Below are 17809 nucleotides of genomic sequence, written 5' to 3' on the forward strand. Positions count from 1 at the left end.
TCACTGAATTCTCAGCATCTGTGGTTCAGCTCATGCTTCACACCAACCTGAGAAGTTGTTCTTCCTTTACCCCAACTAAAATCATCAACCTTTCTTCTAAGACTTCCTAAAGTCCCAGGCCAAGATTGATGACTCTTTCCTCTGTTTTCTCTGCACTTCTGTAATAGCACCAGTTTGATACTTTCCTTGTTTCTATCTAGTTGTTACTCTAAATGTAAGCTTCTTTACAGAAAGAGCTATATCTTCATTGTTTGTAACTCTTACATATCCATCAGCAGTTCCAGAGTGTCAAAAGAGATCATTTTTGTTCGACTCTAAATTAGGCAACTATATATCTGTTTTGTCTTTAACACCTTCTCTGGCTCAGAAAAATACTCTGGACTCTTAAAGATTCACTTCTTCTGATTTTTACAGGTCTCTTTTCCACATTTTATAGTGATTTTCATAGAATTCTGTCTGGATTGGACAGTTCTATTATATTTAATTCTAAACTCGCAATTTCTTCTGCAAAAATAGTCCTTTATAAGAACATATTGCTGGGTGTGGTGGCTCATGCCTGTAAGCCCAGCACTTTGGGAGGCTGAGGTGGGCAGATCATGAGGTCAGGAGTTTAAGACCAGCCTGGTCGACATGGTGAAACCCCGTCTCTACTAAAAATACAAAAAATTAGCTGGGCATGGTGGCACGTGCCTGTAATCCCAGCTACTCAGGAGGCTGAGGCAGGAGAATTGCCTGAACCCAGGAGGCGGAGGTTGCGGTGAGCCGAGATCACGCCATTGCACTCCAGCCTGGGTAACAAGAGCGAAACTCCGTCTCAAAAAAAAAAAAAAGAACATATTAAAAGTGTGTGAACTTATTCAAGATTGTCTGGGCAGATACTGAGTGAACAATATTGTCTTAGTTGGAATGCAAAATAAATCAAAGATGCAAGACTTGACCTTGAAAAGTTTAGTTGGATAAACAAAAGACCAGGTATATGAAGCAAGTAGTGATCATGGAAGCATGAAGAGTGGAAGTGTACAAAGAGTACCTAGAGTGGGGGAAATTAATCAAAGTAGATATGAAAGCCAGGTTGTGAATGTATTAGAGAGAGGGTAAGAGGAAATTCCAGACAGGAACTGGATGAGCAAAATGTTATATGTCGGTAAGTGATGGAAAGCCTATCCATTTGGCTGACTCGTTGTGCAACCTGTTGTGCAACAAGTTATCAGGTTGGTTAAAGTGGATTCATATTTTCTGTTACATCAAATGGGATGATGATAATTGTCAGGAGTAATAACTCTGTCACTTACTTCCAAAGTAATTGCTTTGGGTTTTCATTGTCGTCAACAGGGATCTGTCTAGCAATATGATAACGGAGCTATCACCTCACCTCTTTAAAGACTTGAAGCTTCTACAAAAACTGTAAGTTCTACTTCTCACCATATCAGATTTAAAGGGCAACATTTTAAGCTTCCAAAATAATAACACCTTCATACTTCTTTTCCTCTCCCTTTTAATGGTAAAAAAAAAAAAAAAAAAAAAGGAACCTGTCATCCAATCCTCTTATGTATCTTCACAAGAACCAGTTTGAAAGTCTCAAACAACTTCAGTCTCTGTAAGTGAAATATTAGTTATGTTGATTATAATTTTAGTGGATGTACTTAGAGACACATTTATATTTAATTGGGTATTTTACACACAAGAGCATGCATTTCAGACGTTTGTGAATATCACTGACGTCAAGTACATACTGAATGACAAATAAGCCTCACTGTTTACCATTTTCAGCATTTACATATTTACCATGTATGAAGGTCATTTCTGTACTTGAAGAAGTTTTCAAGAATGTCGTTCTTGAAAACTAGGTTCATATGGCAAAATCTCATCCTAGAGTTTTCACAAAGAATTAAATTTGCAACAGTTTTGGTTCTAAAAGTTTAGTTAAAACAAATTATTTTTGACTTGCCTCCTTTTCCCCTTTGCCCTTTCCTACAAGGATCTACTTGATATTAGTCTACAGTGTATTGTTTTACTTTTAAATAAGTTTTTAAAAACTATCCCACAAATATACACATTCCGAAAATAGTGTACAGTGTTTTTGAATTTCAACCACATTAAGTTTCAATGGTGTCAAGAACTCTGCCACTTTTCCCTTGAACTTCATTATTTCTTTCCAAGGGATGACAATTGCCGGCTAAAGATTGTTTCTTTTCACACAGAGAGCATACTACATTGCCTGGCTGCAGCCTAAAGTGTTTCTTCCTTTAATTCCGAAGACCAATTCTTAAAATCATCTTTTATTCTTGCTAATTTTCTATTGGAAATTAATGCAAGGTTTAGATTTCTCTCTCACCAGATATTAGTAAGCATCCACTGATGAAAAGATCTGGTCCCTATTCTCAAGAAGCCAGAATATTAAACATATATATTTATTTTGTTTAATGTAAGGACAGACCTCAGGATGTGGACAGCATGATTCTTCCCTTTACTCACCACATAGTGCATTTCTGAAAGCCAAAATACCAAGTCACTGCATAATGCCTTCCTGAAAGTCAAAGCAGCACATATTTATCACATACTTTTCTTTATTCATTTCTACTTCTTTTTTTTAGGGTCTTTCTTTATTTTTTCTTTTTTGAGATGGAGTCTCACTCTGTCACCCAGGCTGGAGTGCAATGCTGCGATCTCAGCTCACTGCAACCTCCACCTACCAGGTTCAAGCGATTCTCCTGCCTCAACCTCCCAAGTAGCTGGGACTACAGGCACATGCCACCACACCAGGCTCTTTTTCTATATTTTAGTAGAGACAGGGTTTCACCACATTGCCCAGGCTGGTCTCAAACTCCCGAGCTCAGGCAATCCATCCGCCTCAACCTACCAAAGTACTAGGATTACAGGAATCAGCCACCACACCTGGTGATCTTTCTTTTTTTTCTTTTTCTAAGATTCATTTACCCATTTATTTCACAAACATGTCTCAGTCACCAACTTACACAAAGCACTGTCTTAGCACTTGGGATACAGTGGCCTCTGCACTTCAGGATGCTATAGGTTATTAAGCAAATAATCACAGAATCCTCATAAAGCTAAATCTGTATAAGTCAAGGAGAGAGCCAGAGAGAAAAAAAAGAAGGAAAATGAAATCTTTAGAAAGGGCTGTTTCCGGCTAGAGCGGCCATGCAATTACTCAGTAGTATAACAGCTCTCCCAGATTTCATTTCTGACTTCCAAAAAAGCAATGTTTCCTTGAGCAAAGAAAAACTCAGAACCATGTTGGGAAATCCTTATTCTGATTAGTCAAAAAGAAACCAAGTCAGAATCAGACATAGCTCAAATAAACATTAAAAGCAAAAGGCCTCTGTCTTTTTAGATTGTCCTCCCTCCATCTGCTTCCTGAGAACATGGAAGTTTTTAATTCATACCATCCTAAAGAGATCTTCAGTGTCCACATTTGTAGAAGAAAGCATTGAGGTAAACTAAAATAGGAGTGATCCTTGAATGCCTTTAAGGACATTTTATGGAGCCTGAAGGAATTAAAAGGAATTTAATTAAATATAATTTAAATTTAATTAAAGGAATTCTAAGGCACACCACTGGTGTCTTAGAAAACTCCTGAATTGGAGTTCCTCTTGTTACCTCTGTGGTTTTCTGTCCTAAAGACACATAGGCTAGGAAGAACTGACCATATTTTAAAATCCAGAGTCTCACAAAACTCACTTCAGTGATGCTCTCAGGTTGGAAATATCATCTCCTGAATGAACCCTCTCATTCCCATGGCATTACTTATATCAATAAAATCAAACTACAGAGCCAATTTCATAATCACACACAAATCACCACTGCCATTCTTTAATCAAAGAAATGAATGAATATATTTCATTAGAATGTAATTCTGCATGTGAAGTGATACAATCAGTGCCAAACTGCAGGAGGCATAAATAGAAATAGCCGTTTTTAAGATTGCAAAATGTTTCATATCTTTATCTTGTACTTTAAGTTCTGGGGTACATGTGCAGAACATGCAGGATTGTTGCATAGGTACACACATGCCATGGTGGTTTGTTGTCTCCATCCCCCCGTCACCTACATCCAGCATTTCTCCCAGTGTTATCCCTCCGAACCTCCCTGCCCCCAACAGACCCCAGTGTGTGATGTTCCCCTCCCTGTGCCCATGTGTTCTTATTGTTCAACACCTGCCTATGAGTGAAAACATGTGGTTCTTGTGTCAGTGTGCTGAGAATGATGGTTTCCAGATTCATCCATGTCCCTACAAAGAACACAAACTCATGTTTTTTTATGGCTGCATAGTATTCCATGATGTATATGTGCCACATTTTCCTTGTCCAGTCTATCACTGATGGGCATTTGGATTGGTTCCAGGTCTTCGCTGAAATAGCCATTTTCTAAGACAATGTACTTTAAAGCTTTCATCCTAATGTGCATTGGTAACATAAGATCTTGAAGCACTGTATTTCAAATATGATGAAGAATGCAATTATTAAAATGTTTCATCTCAACACCATTAAACCTATTGTGTGTATTTTCCAGAGACCTGGAAAGGATAGATATTCCAAATATAAACACACGAATGTTTCAACCCATGAAGAATCTTTCTCACATGTATGTATGTATAGAAAATGGAGGAGGAAGCATGGTAAAATGTTTCAAATGCTCTCATGTAAACTGTCTAATGTATCACTGCAATGTGTTTTTATGCAACAAAAGTCATTTTATTGAGAACTTTTTAATTTTGTCACCTTTGGTCCCTGTTCAAATAGAGTTCAATATTATGATGTGCCGACATGAATGACCCTTCTCTCTGGAAACACGCTGTTTATCCATTTGAGGCCCAATAAGAGATCAGGGTACCAGAATGCCACATATTACACAAGATGAAGTCACTGGCTAAATGGTACTAAGGCGACCTGGAAACATTAATTCACCTCACATGAATGAGCAGTCGGCTGCTCTAAGATTTGAGCCCTTAGGAAGAAAGGTGCCATATAAATTCCAGGTGTTGTTACTGTTACTAAGTGCACTACAAAATGGAGGTAATTAATCTTTATAGTAGTTTTTGATAAGTCACTTTAGTATATTTGGCTAAAGTGCACTGTGTAAGTTGTGTTAATATGTGTGTTTATAACAATTATTTCTTTATCAACTGTGTAATCTATGTGTTCATAATTTCAAAAATTAACCATTGCTATCCACAAAAATAGGGAGGATTTCATGTAAGATTACAAGTCGGGTGCAGCAAGTGGATGGAATGGTTGCTGCGAAGGTGCTCTTTTGGGAGAACATTTTGTTTATGTCTGTGCAGTAGGTGTGATACTCAAAAGACAAGTGTCATTGGATGCATTTCCACATGGTTTTGTTCATTTTTTTCTGTGGCACCATTAGATATTTAATGAGGACATCATTTCCTTGTTGTAGGCAGAATATGAGGTCTTGTTAGAATAGAGAAATTCAACCTACGTAGAACTTGATGGAAAAGCTGCTATATTAAATGTAGTTCTCAGGCCAAGGTCAAGAAGGGCTCAGCAATTAACAGAAAACACATTAGCTTAGTTACTTCTCTGCTAAGTAACCTACTTACTCTTCTTTCATATTCCTTGTCCTTTGTTTATTAAAACACCCCCACCTCGTCACCCCCATCCCTTTCACCTGACAACAAGTAGTGTAGTCATAGCACAAGGGGGCCTGAACCACTGAGAGATGCTAGATGGTTCTATCTGAAGATAGCATACATAATAGAATTCTAAAAGAACCAAGAAGTCAAGCCAAGTGTGTGCCTGGGACTCCAGGGAGGGAGAAGAAAAGAGAGTTCGTTATAGGTCAGGTTCCTTTAATTGGATGATAGATATTAGGAAGCTGAACTGTAAGCTACTTGAAGGCAAGAATTGCCCCATTTCTCTTCTGGACATGCCCAGAGCTAAATTATTCCTCATCCACTTGCTGATCCAAGAAGTATTTGTTGAGTACCTACATGTGCCAGGCACTGCTTTAGACATGAAGGACACAATGATGAACAAAAGAGAGGATGTCTGTGCCTGAGAGCTTCCATTTAGCTTTGAGAACCAGAGAGTAAAGGAGCAAACAAATAAATAGTGAGTAAGTATACAAATTTAAATAGAGCAAGGTAAGGGATAGAAGGAGGACTGAGGATTACCATTGAGGTGGGGTGGATGGAAGGTGAAGTGAGGTGACATTTGAGCAGACCTGAATGGAGGGAGAAAGCAGCCCTGGCAGTATCCAGGGGAAGAATCTTCCAGGAAGGGGCATAAGCAAAAGCGAGGCTCTGAGCAGGGCATGAGCATGGCTTGTCTGATGGTGTGTGTCTGGGTGGAGTAAGCACTGCAGGGTAAGAGGCAAGGTGGTGCAGGCAGCCAGGGTTTGATGGCAGGCAGCCTTGGTCTAGAAACTGAACTGAGAAGTAACAAAAAATGAATTTGACTGACAGCAAAGAGTAGAAACGTGAACTTAAAGAAGTAGCAAAAGAATAAAAATAGAATAGGTTTTATGAGAAAAAGTTCTAAACACACAAGTTTGGGGAATGGCAATGGCCGAATGACCTCACCAATTCATTCCAGCACTTCCAGATGCTTTCTGCCCAGATCCCATCTCCACTGACCACACACAAACTTATTTTCCCATAGAAATTAAGTCCTTCCCATCCCTAGTAAGAAATCTGTGTTTAAGGCAGCCGCTTCTCTTCCCAGATCCAGTGAAACCGCATTTTCCTAGTCTCAGAGGCCCTTCCTTCCTGCCAGTGTTAGGGAAGAGGAGGCTAGTTAAAGTGAACAGATCTCGGTGTTTAAAACTCAGGGCAAGACAGAAATGTTCTCGGTGAGCGACAACAGACTTTTCCCATCCCAAACCCAAGCCCCTGAAGGTTTGCTAGAGATCACTTTGACAATGATAATCCACTTTTCATAATATCTTACAGAATAATCAATAAACCAATGTGACTGGGGAACACAGAGCCCCTTAAATTTCAAATTTTCATATCCACCCCAACTCTCCTCAGCCAAGCCACTGAATTCCTATGACCTTTAGGTTCCTTATCTTTAAAAGGATATTGCCTAGTATTTCATGAAGAACTCTTTAATTATGTAAACACTACTGAACAAAAATAAATGAACCTAGTGAAGCTGTATACCTAGCATACAGTTGCAGCCCCGATAGGATTGCAACTGTAGTTTCTGCATCATTGCTGCAAAGTGACACTTTTTTTCCCTTTGACTTTAGTTATTTCAAAAACTTTCGATACTGCTCCTATGCTCCCCATGTCCGAATATGCATACCCTTGACTGATGGCATTTCTTCGTTTGAGGACCTCTTGGCTAACGATATCCTCAGAATATTTGTCTGGGTTATAGCTTTCATTACCTGCTTTGGAAATCTTTGTGTCATTGGCATGAGATCTTTCATTAAAGCTGAAAATACAACTCACGCTATGTCCATCAAAATCCTTTGTTGTAAGTATGTTTCCAATAAAAATAGATTTAGGATATCATCTGTGAGCTGTGCATTCTCTCTCTATGTGTGTGTGTGTGTGTATTTATTGGCTTTCAACAAATGGCATTTAATATGAATTATACATCCTGGGCATATTTTTTTTTTCTAAGTATAAAAGTTCTGGCTCTTTGTGGCTCTGTTTTAGGTTGTATGACCTTACAGTGGCCTGCTCTCAGGAGTACATCTTGGGAATGGGGTAATAGGAAACCAGTGAGTCAAGTGATAGATTATAAAGTTTTGTGGGTGATAAAATTAAGCTTAACTTCAATTACAATGACACTTAGGTTCATTATGCCCAGAAAATGATTCCCTTTATTAATTAAAAAGATAATACATGTTAACTGTTTAACAACTAGCCCTTCCAATTTCCAGAAAATTCCTGTTTCTATTTTTTTAAACTATAAAATAAAAACAGAGTGTAGTACTTTAGAAATATTACAGATTTTTTTTGAGACGGAGTTTTGCTCTTGTTACCCAGGCTGGAGTGGAATGGCACAATCTCGTCTCACCGCAACCTCCACCACCTGGGTTCAAGCGATTCTCCTACTTCAGCCTCCCAAGTAGCTGGGATTACAAGCATGTGCCACCAAGCCAGGCTAATTTGTATGTTTAGTAGAGATGGGGTTTCTCCATGTTGGTCAGGCTGATCTCGAACTCCTGACCTCAGGTGATCCACTCACCTCAGCCTCCCAAAGTGCTGAGATTACAGGCATGAGTCACTGTACCCAGCTAGAAATATTACGGGTTTTTAAGTCCATTCACTTCTTGATACTCTGGTAGACGTTTATACTCGTCCATTTAATATAAGATGAAAGGAACTAGATCTAATTAGAAAATTAAAATGCTGGAAATAGACTTAATAAGAAAACTAAAACAGAGATATTGGAAACTGACAACATATGCTGTTTGGATTCTTCCACAGGTGCTGACTGCCTGATGGGTGTTTACTTGTTCTTTGTTGGCTTTTTCGATATAAAATACCGAGGGCAGTATCAGAAGTATGCCTTGCTGTGGATGGAGAGCGTGCAGTGCCGCCTCATGGGGTTCCTGGCCATGCTGTCCACCGAAGTCTCTGTGCTGCTACTGACCTACTTGACTTTGGAGAAGTTCTTGGTCATTGTCTTCCCCTTCAGTAACATTCGGCCTGGAAAACGGCAAACCTCAGTCATCCTCATTTGCATCTGGATGGCCGGATTTTTAATAGCTGTAATTCCATTTTGGAATGAGGATTATTTTGGAAACTTTTATGGGAAAAATGGAGTATGTTTCCCACTTTATTATGACCAAACAGAAGATATTGGAAGCAAAGGGTATTCCCTTGGAATTTTCCTAGGTAAATTATATTTTCTCATTTCCTGTAAAAACATAATTTTGCTAGAAATACTTTAAATTTCAGCAAAGGTGGATTTGTCTATTTCAGAAAGTGAGGTCATATAGTCGAGACTGTGTCCTTTTTTTAAAAAAAAAGTTTTTACTATTGTATTTATTGAAGTTTTTATTAAACTTTTTATTAGACAAGATTTAGCATGGGCCACAAAGACATACTACCAGGATCTCTGGATGATTTTTTCATTAGCCATAAGATCCTTTGATTTCATGTTTATATGAATGACTATGAGCTGGAGGAATTCCAGGTTAGTGCCTCATCCTGTAACCCTACCAAATTATTTAAACTCATTTTTTTTTACAATCTAGTTATGAGTTAAACAAATAATCATAAAATTCAGGAAACTGACAAGTGAGAGATATCTGAATGGAAATACCAGAAAGGTTTATTGCTTTTATTAAATGCAGCTCTTAAGTCAGCGATGTTAGGATGCTTAATAAAGCTCTTTCCTTTCCAGTTTTCTCAATTCCTCCTAATATTTGGGAAAGAAGACTCTGTTCTCTTACAAATGAATGAAAAGTTTAGCCCTTTAAGTTAAAAAGACTTTTTTTCTATTTTCTAATATGTATCCCTCCTGCTTAAAATTAAGGCCATTCCCATGTCCTCTCTTGGGGACAATACTCTTTTGACTCTCCCTTCTAATCTTTTCTTCTCACCCAAGGAGTCAACAAGCTCTCCTGTCCTTTCTTTTCCACCAAAATGTGCTTCTGTTGCTGCTCCTTCCAGTCTCTACCCACTGCTGTTGCCTTATTTGGAAACCTTAATACCTCAACCCTGAATTATTACCTTAGCCCTTACTGGTCTTTTAACCTGTGGGGCCTTCCCCTTCCTCCAGTTTATCTGTTCACTACCATTGTTATAGTCTCTGACTATCAAAAGGTCTGTGTACACTTCCACTCAGAGACCTTCAATGGCTCCCTAGTACTATCAAGGTCAAGTTTAAATAAGTCACTTAAAACTCATCATGAAATGACCCTAACCCATTGTGCCCACTTCTTCTCTACCTACTCCTTCTCTTCCTCCTCTGAAAAACAAAATGCTTTGTTTGCACCATTTTAGTACTAACCCTCACACACTATCCTATTTGGTAGTTATTTGATCATAGATATATCATTCCCAGGATCCAGAGTATTTATAGGCTATTCTTTGTATTTCCTTAACATTCATCTCCTCATTGCTCCTAGCATAGGTGCACTTAACAGAGACTCCCTGAAATACACACACACACACACACACACCCATGACATGCATTGTCTCAATAAGCATTTATTCAGCACTTACCATAGGCTGTGCACTATATACTATATTAGGTGCTGGAGATACAACAAATCCAGCCTTAAAAACCTTACAGACCACAGAGGAGGAAACAGACAAGTCAACATGTCCTCACATCACACACAGGCTGATAAATACCATGACAGAAGAGTACATCATGTTCTAGGAGCCCCAGATCTGAGGACCAGGGAAGGCTTCCCAAAAGAAATGAATTCAAACTGAGGCCCAAAGGATGAGGACGTATCAGCCAAGTGAAGGCAGAGGAGGGTGGGGTGGGGTCTGTGTTCCAGGAAGACATAGTGGATTCCTAGGCCCAAAGCCAGGGAACAGGGTGAGATGAAGGGCTGAAGAAACTTGGTGTGGTGAATCACACTATGCAGGCATGGAGCTCAACCCAAAAAGGTTAAGTCTTTGGGATATATTCCAGATAGATAAAGACATAGTCACACACACACACACACACACACACACACACACACACACAATCATCATCATCAATTTGCATATGAGAGGAGGAGTCCCAGAACTCTAAAGTACAATTTTTTTCTGTTGGAAGAATATAAGAATACACAATTTTTAATTTTCTATTTGAAAATAGTTTTCATTTTAGAAAAGGTACAAAGATAGTAGAATTTTCTACATATGATCCATCCGCTTTTCCCCATTGTTAACATCTTTCTTATGTTAATATCATGCATTTAGAGCGTACACTTTTTTTTTTTTTTTGAGACAGAGTCTTACTCTGTCTCCCAGGCTGGAGCACAGTGGCACTATCTGGGCTCACTGCAACCTCTGCCTCCCAGGTTCAAGCGATTCTCCTGCCTCAGTCTCCCGAGTAGCTGGGATTACAGGTGCCCACCACCATGCCCAGCTAATTTTTATATTTTTAGTAGAGACCTGGTTTCACCATCTTGGCCAAGCTAATCTCGAACTCTTGACCACAAGCAATCTGCCCACCTCGGTTTCCAAAAGTGCTGGGATTACAGGTGTGAGCCACTATGCCCAGCCTAGAACATACACTTTTGATCCTTTTTGTAAGTCTGCTCTCAGAATTTGGGCCAGGGGAGCATCTTCCAACAGAGTGATTTTATTTCACACTTAACTGAATTTCTTGGAAAGAGGCCTAAGACAAACCAGTTTTATAAAATTTTACCGTATGGCTTTATACTGCAATTTCATGTACTAAGAAATGTTTTGGATAAAAATAACAGATAACTTTAAAGTATTTTTTCCCTAGACTTCACCAATCTTACATACAGTCTAGGTTCAGATTAATATTTTTTAAAAACTTACTTAAAAAATATATGCAACTTTTATGTTCACTGTGAGAAATGAGATGATCACTCAGGATTTTAGTGACAGCAAGAATAAAGCAAACCAAGTGACTAAGAAGTCAGCATGAAAGGGAATAGTGACCTTAAGGGATCTTGTGAATATATTTGGGGCCAAAAGAGTGATTCACAAAGTTGAATTTTGAACTTTTTTCTTACTTCTTTTTTTTTACTAAAATTAATTTAAAAGGTTCTGAACCATAAGTTTAAATTGCTATAAGAAACATGAAGAAAAATGCACTTTTGTTCTATATATTATTCTTAAGACCAAAAAAATTAGGAATAATGTTTCTCAGACAATTATTTTCATGATAAATTCCAAGGTTATTTTATTCATGTTTATAGGATAAGAAAATGGGGTTGTATTTATTTTTTGAGATGTGCGTATGATTACAGTAATCCCCTAAGGTTTGAATTTGCAGAGAGCCAAAACCAAAAAGAGCTTCTTTTCATGCTTCAAAAGAGTTAGAGTTTACTTCATGATATGCCTAGATCTGAATTTTGGAAGTATAGAATTCCTCATAAGGGTTTATGTATTTGAAATCTCTTTTTCATCTGGTGAACCCAATTTCTTTGTTTTTCTTCCCTTGAACCTGGGTTTTAGCTGAACACCACTGGGCTTATATAAAAGAATGCTTCTTGGAAGTACCCATGGAAGAGGCACTGTATTTAACATCTAAGTATAGGTTAAGCATTTTTAATTTGAAAATCCAATATTTGAAATGCTCTAAAATATGAAACTTTTTGAGTACTGACAAGATGCCACAAGTGGAAAATTTCACACCTGAAGCTTTTGCTTTCTGATGGCTCAATGGATGCAAACTTTGTTTCATGCACAAAATTATTTACAATATTGTACAAAATTACTTTCAGACTATGTGTATAAGGTGAATATGAAACATAAGTGAATTTTGCATTTAGACTTGGGAACCACTTCCAAGATATACCATTACGTATGTGCAAATATTCCCAAATCTAAAATTCAAAACATTTCTGGTTTCAAATATTTTGGATAAGGGATACTCAACCTGTACCACAGTAATTTTACTGTTGACTTTTACGCCTGAGAAGTTAAAAGTGTGCTTTTCCCAACAGGTGTGAACTTGCTGGCTTTTCTCATCATTGTGTTTTCCTATATTACTATGTTCTGTTCCATTCAAAAAACCGCCTTGCAGACGGCAGAAGTAAAGAATCACATTGGAAGAGACATGGCTGTTGCAAATCGTTTCTTTTTTATAGTGTTCTCTGATGCCATCTGCTGGATTCCTGTATTTGTAATTAAAATCCTTTCCCTATTCCAGGTGGAAATACCAGGTCAGTCTCTTCTATCATTCCCAAGTATAATACATCGTGCTTTCTTATATCCTTCTTTTGATAAGGCCAGAATCTAAGACATATAATAAATTATCCATAAAAACCTACAGTTTCAATACAAAGAGTTATTACTTCCCTCCATGTTTTATAATTAGTATTCTAAAATAGCAACAGAGTAGTGGTACAATCCAACCAGGAATAATAAAAAGCAGGAGCTAGACAGAAACTAAGTCTGAGTATCTTGCTTCTACCTGAGCAAGACACTGGTTCTTAACTAGGAGTATGCATAAAAAATCAAAATATACATACCCAGGTTCCACCTGGGACTCTGTTTTGTCTCTAGAGGCTAAGACCTATAGACGGATGTTATGTAAAAGTTGCCCTGTGATTCTGATGCACACACATCTGCCTAGAATCACCATTCTATTCCATGGTCCTAGCCATGAAAAGGCATGCTGGGCTCTGCGGAGCACAAGATATTCCCTGAAAGTGTCTCCTCCAAAAGGCCAAGTTCCCTGCACACACCCCTACTTCAACCAGAGAAAATCAACTTTCCTTACCAGAATTTCATCTGAAGCCCTTTCTGGGATCTAGAGATCTGAGCTATTTAGGAGGCACCACCCAGGGTTTTAACCCAACTCTTAGTAAAATAGTTTAGAATCATCTTCAACCTATGGTTTCAGCCAATTACTGATCTACTTGGGAGTGGATCCAGGACAGTAATTGTGTCTTATACATCTTGGCTCCCCAGTGTCAAGCAGGATTCCTGATACTTTGAAAGCCCTTATGAAAGAGTGATGAATGCACAGATGATAAACAGCTCTAACAACCTATGTCCCTCCTGTGCACGAAGTTGTGAAGCTGTGTCAAATGTCTCGCTGCAAAATGCCACACAACATTCACACCATCCTCTTAACCTATCAGTTCTGTCTCCACAAGGCACAGATGTTCCTCAGGCCGTGTAGGATGAGGAAGTGGAAATTAGGAAGGAGATCAGGGCTGAAGACTTGGAAGCCTTTGCTGGGTGGTGAGAGCAGAGGCCATAAGAAAGCTTTGTGGGAGGTCACATGGGAAGAGCCAGTGACACGTGAAGAACAGAGTTAAATGTTAATGGTCACAGTTGTTCACTTGATGAACAGCCTCCAATCTATTATTGCTACCTGGACACCTCAATTTTACATCCTAACGTTTCAAATTCAGCAGGACAAAAGTGTCCACTGTAGTCCACTGCTCATGGAATAAAGTCCATGTGCTAGGATGAGCATTATAATATTTCTTACCTCCCACCCCACCCTCATACAGTATGATCCAGGCCCACTGGAATGACTGGGCTTTGTTTTCTGCACTTTTCTGAGAAAACATCAGCTTTTGCTGAAGCTGTTCCTCCAACCTGGATTATACTTGCAACCTCTAAGATTCTAGCCTACTAAACACTCCTTCCCATCCTCCAAGGCTCAACCCAAATGCTCTCTCTTCTATGGTGTGGTGCCATTTCCGATCTCCCCTCACTCTGCTTCCATGCAACCCAGTTGCTTAAACGTCCAGGATGGTTTGTTTATGCCTCATTTATCGGCCTCATGTGAACTCCCTCATAGCAGCACTATTTCCGAGTGTATCCATTGCATTCTTCAGATTATAAGCTTGGGGAGGAGGGATATGTCTTATTCCTCTGCACATTTTCCACAGTGTTATTCACACAGCGTTTTTGAGTAAATGCTTAGTTAACTAAAGAAGCTGAGCGGGTCCAAGAGTGATGGAATGGGGGATCAGTCTCATCAACCCCCTTACTGCTGTCTTGATGCTTTCTTTTTTTTTAAGATGGTGGATCTGCCCCCCTTGGCCTCCCAAAGTGCTGGGATTACAAGCATAAGCCACTGTGCCTGACCCTGTCTCCACACCTTTTGATGTGCTTTCCCACTTGCAAGGTGATGCAGGTGGTGTGGTGGAAGGACCCAGCAGCAAGTGAGAAAGGGGTCCTGGATTCCTCTCCTGCCCCTGCCACTGACCTGTTGAGGGATCTTAGGGAGACCATCTCACCTCACCTCACTGAGACTATCTCTAGATGGTCTCTCAAATTCCTGCCCATTTTTAATCTTCTGTGAGGCTTTTCTCTCTGTATGAGGCCGCTAGGGCTGCTAAAATGAAGAACCTCCTGTTCTGGAGGCTGGAAGTCCGAGATCAAACTGTCAGCAGGTTTGGTTTCTCCTGAGTCTCTTTCATTGCCTCATGGGAGGTGTCTGCTCTGCTGTGTCCTCACATGGCCTTTCCTCTGTGTGTGCATCCCTGCCACCTTTCCTGTGTCCACATCCCCTCTTATGAAGACACCAGTCCCGTTGGAATAGGGCCCACCCGAATGACCTCATTTTAACTTAGTCACCTCTTTAAAGGCCCTATCTCCCAATACAGCCACGTTCTGAGGTATTGGGGGTTAGGGCTTCAACATGTAAATTGAAGTGGGAACCACAATTTGGCCCCTAACACTCCCTGATTTAGAACCAGGAGACCTCTGGTGACCAAGGGCATCTGATGGCAGCAGAGCTCCTCATCCTCAGTGAGTCTACGACACCTCAGATCGTGATAAGCTTAGTAAATATCCCCATGAAGGGAGCTAGAACGCTGGAACATTGTCTTGTGGAAACATTATTAGGCCACACACCAGTCTTTCTTTACATTTATTGTTCAATAGTCTGAGGTTTGTCTTGAACACCTCAGCAGAACCAGGAAAATGTCATGATCACAGTTGACAAAGCTTCTTCTTGCTCACCCAGCTTCCCATGGTGTTGTAAGAAATGCTGCCTTCACTGACCTAAACCCACCCTGTCCTCACCCTCTAAGAAGCCTAGGGTTTACTGGTCATGGCATGTCACTGACAGTACCTGGGGTCACCTAAAAGACACGCCAGAGTTGTTAGCCCAACTATCTCAGAACTCAGCTGCTGCCAATATTATAGGAAGTCTCATTTAGAGTGAAACTTACATCTATGGCCGTACAACCCTGAACACACCTGATCTCATTCAGAGTGGAATTTATGTATGGAACTTACATGGCCCATTTGCCTTGCCTAGTTGAAAGAAAGGGCTATCAGGCATTGTTTTTCTATGAGGTGGGGGTGGGATTCATAATCACAATTCCCTTTGCAAGCACAACAGAAAAAGGCCACTTACTTTGTTTTTCTTCAAACACTGACCATTCAGATCATCTAATTTTTTTTAATTAGGCACAAATAATATAAAACTTCATTTAATTAAAGACAGGCTAAAACATACTTTTTTCTTTTATATTCCTTTCAGTTAAAAAAATAAGGACAAGGAAGAGAAGATTGGCTAGGAAGAGAGGAAGGCAAATATAAAAAAGGAGAGGAAAGAGACCAAAGGAAAAGAGGAAAAAAGGTCAGATAAGCAGTCAGAAAAGAAACGGAAAAGGAAAAAGACAGAGAGGAAGAACAGAAAGATGTAAGGAACAAGGCAGGGTCAAGAGAAGAACAAAGTAACAGTATCTGAAGGATAAACAATTTATGGGATTGAGAAGGAGGAGAACAGACAAAGAATGATGAGAGAAAGCATCATGGGTCTTACCTGCCACCTGAGTGGGGAGTTCCTTGAAATTGTGAAGATGTGAGAGGAAGTAGCATCATGTGATGAGGTTTGAGGATCTCAGGTCTTAGTGCCAAAAAAGCATATCAGCAGAGCTGACTCTGGCCCAGTCCACTGGATTCAGCGAGCAAGTTATCCCCCACCCCCTTTAACAGAGAGAGCAGGTGAAGTTGAGGAAGCGTAAGTGATTCGCTCACACTCACCTAGCTAAGTGTCCGGCCACAGGATTAGGCTGCGTTTAAAGGGGAAGATGCATTTCATGCTAACCAAGTAAATGATACTCTCAGGAAGGACACTATCATTTCAAATTTCACCTCACAAAGAACGTCTTGTGGCCTCTTTCCCTGAATATTCTATTAGCATTTGTAAGGCTGCACACAAGATAATTTCAAGTTTGGGGATGCATTCCTCTTTGCTCTTCAAAGCTTTTCATTGGATAACAGGATAACCAGAACACCGGGGCAGGGCAATAAGCTTTGAGAATTGAATGGAGTTAAGACCAAGGTCAGATCTGGCTTCTGGACCAGAAGTTTCTTGAACCCCCCTCTATTGTCTAAAAATTATTCCTTTATTTTGTGATTTTCCTATAAATGTAGGCAATAAAATAGGGGGAAAATGCCTTATATAGCAATTTATAGTTTACAGAATGTTTTCACATATTTCCTTTTAATATCACAATGATCTACACATTATTTACTGAAACTCAAAAAAGTTAAATCATAAGATCTTGAATTCATAGCTTCTGTGCTCTTCCAACAAAGAGATTTTCCATCGGGTGAGAGAAAACTTAAAATGTACTATATATCCCTCCCATAAATAGCATTGACTGCAAAGTGTTATTTGTATCTTATGTCTACTTAAAATTTCAACTTTTTTTTCACACGTTGCTTCCTTTTCCAGACACAATGACTTCCTGGATAGTGATTTTTTTTCTTCCAGTAAACAGTGCTTTGAATCCAATCCTCTATACTCTCACAACCAGCTTTTTTAAGGACAAGTTGAAAGAGCTGCTGCACAGACATCGGAGGAAATCAATTTTTAAAATTAAAAAAAAAAGTTTATCTACATCCATTGTGTGGATAGATGACTCCTCTTCCCTGAAACTTGGGGTTCTGAACAAAATGACACTTGGAGACAATATCATGAAATCAGTTTCCTAGCAATCATTTTGGATCAGTGGACTTTCAGTGGACTACCTAAAACAGGGGACAGCTTTTGGAAGATAACATCTGCAATGCTTTTCATCTTTACCAATGGCAAGCCTTTCTGCACAGAGACCACAGCAGAATGGCTCCTGTCACGGCGTTCCAATGACAGCTGTACTGTCTATCAACCATGCTGAGGACAGCACCAAAAGTTCCTCTCCTCACCCTACATGCCTGAAATGCACACGTGAATTCGTATATAGT

At 39.5% G+C, this 17809-nt stretch overlaps 1 protein-coding gene across 1 annotated transcript in view; it reads left to right on the plus strand.

Moving 5' to 3' along the window:
* RXFP2 (relaxin family peptide receptor 2) overlaps window positions 1–17560 on the plus strand; it is a gene marked incomplete at its 5' end in the record, with an annotated part of 64987 nt that extends 47427 nt beyond the window's left edge. Inside the window, 7 exons of the mRNA XM_012465511.2 lie at window positions 1333–1404; window positions 1526–1597; window positions 4531–4602; window positions 7231–7460; window positions 8423–8833; window positions 12589–12807; window positions 17301–17560. Of these exons, the coding sequence (XP_012320934.2) occupies window positions 1333–1404; window positions 1526–1597; window positions 4531–4602; window positions 7231–7460; window positions 8423–8833; window positions 12589–12807; window positions 17301–17560 (1336 nt within the window). The remainder of the gene's footprint in view (window positions 1–1332; window positions 1405–1525; window positions 1598–4530; window positions 4603–7230; window positions 7461–8422; window positions 8834–12588; window positions 12808–17300) is intronic.
* Window positions 17561–17809: the final 249 nt, after the last annotated feature.

Source organism: Aotus nancymaae, unplaced genomic scaffold (genome assembly GCF_030222135.1).
Source record: "Aotus nancymaae isolate 86718 unplaced genomic scaffold, 86718_ANA_hifiasm-v0.15.2.pri h1tg000043l, whole genome shotgun sequence".
NCBI classification, from domain to species: Eukaryota; Metazoa; Chordata; class Mammalia; order Primates; family Aotidae; genus Aotus; species Aotus nancymaae.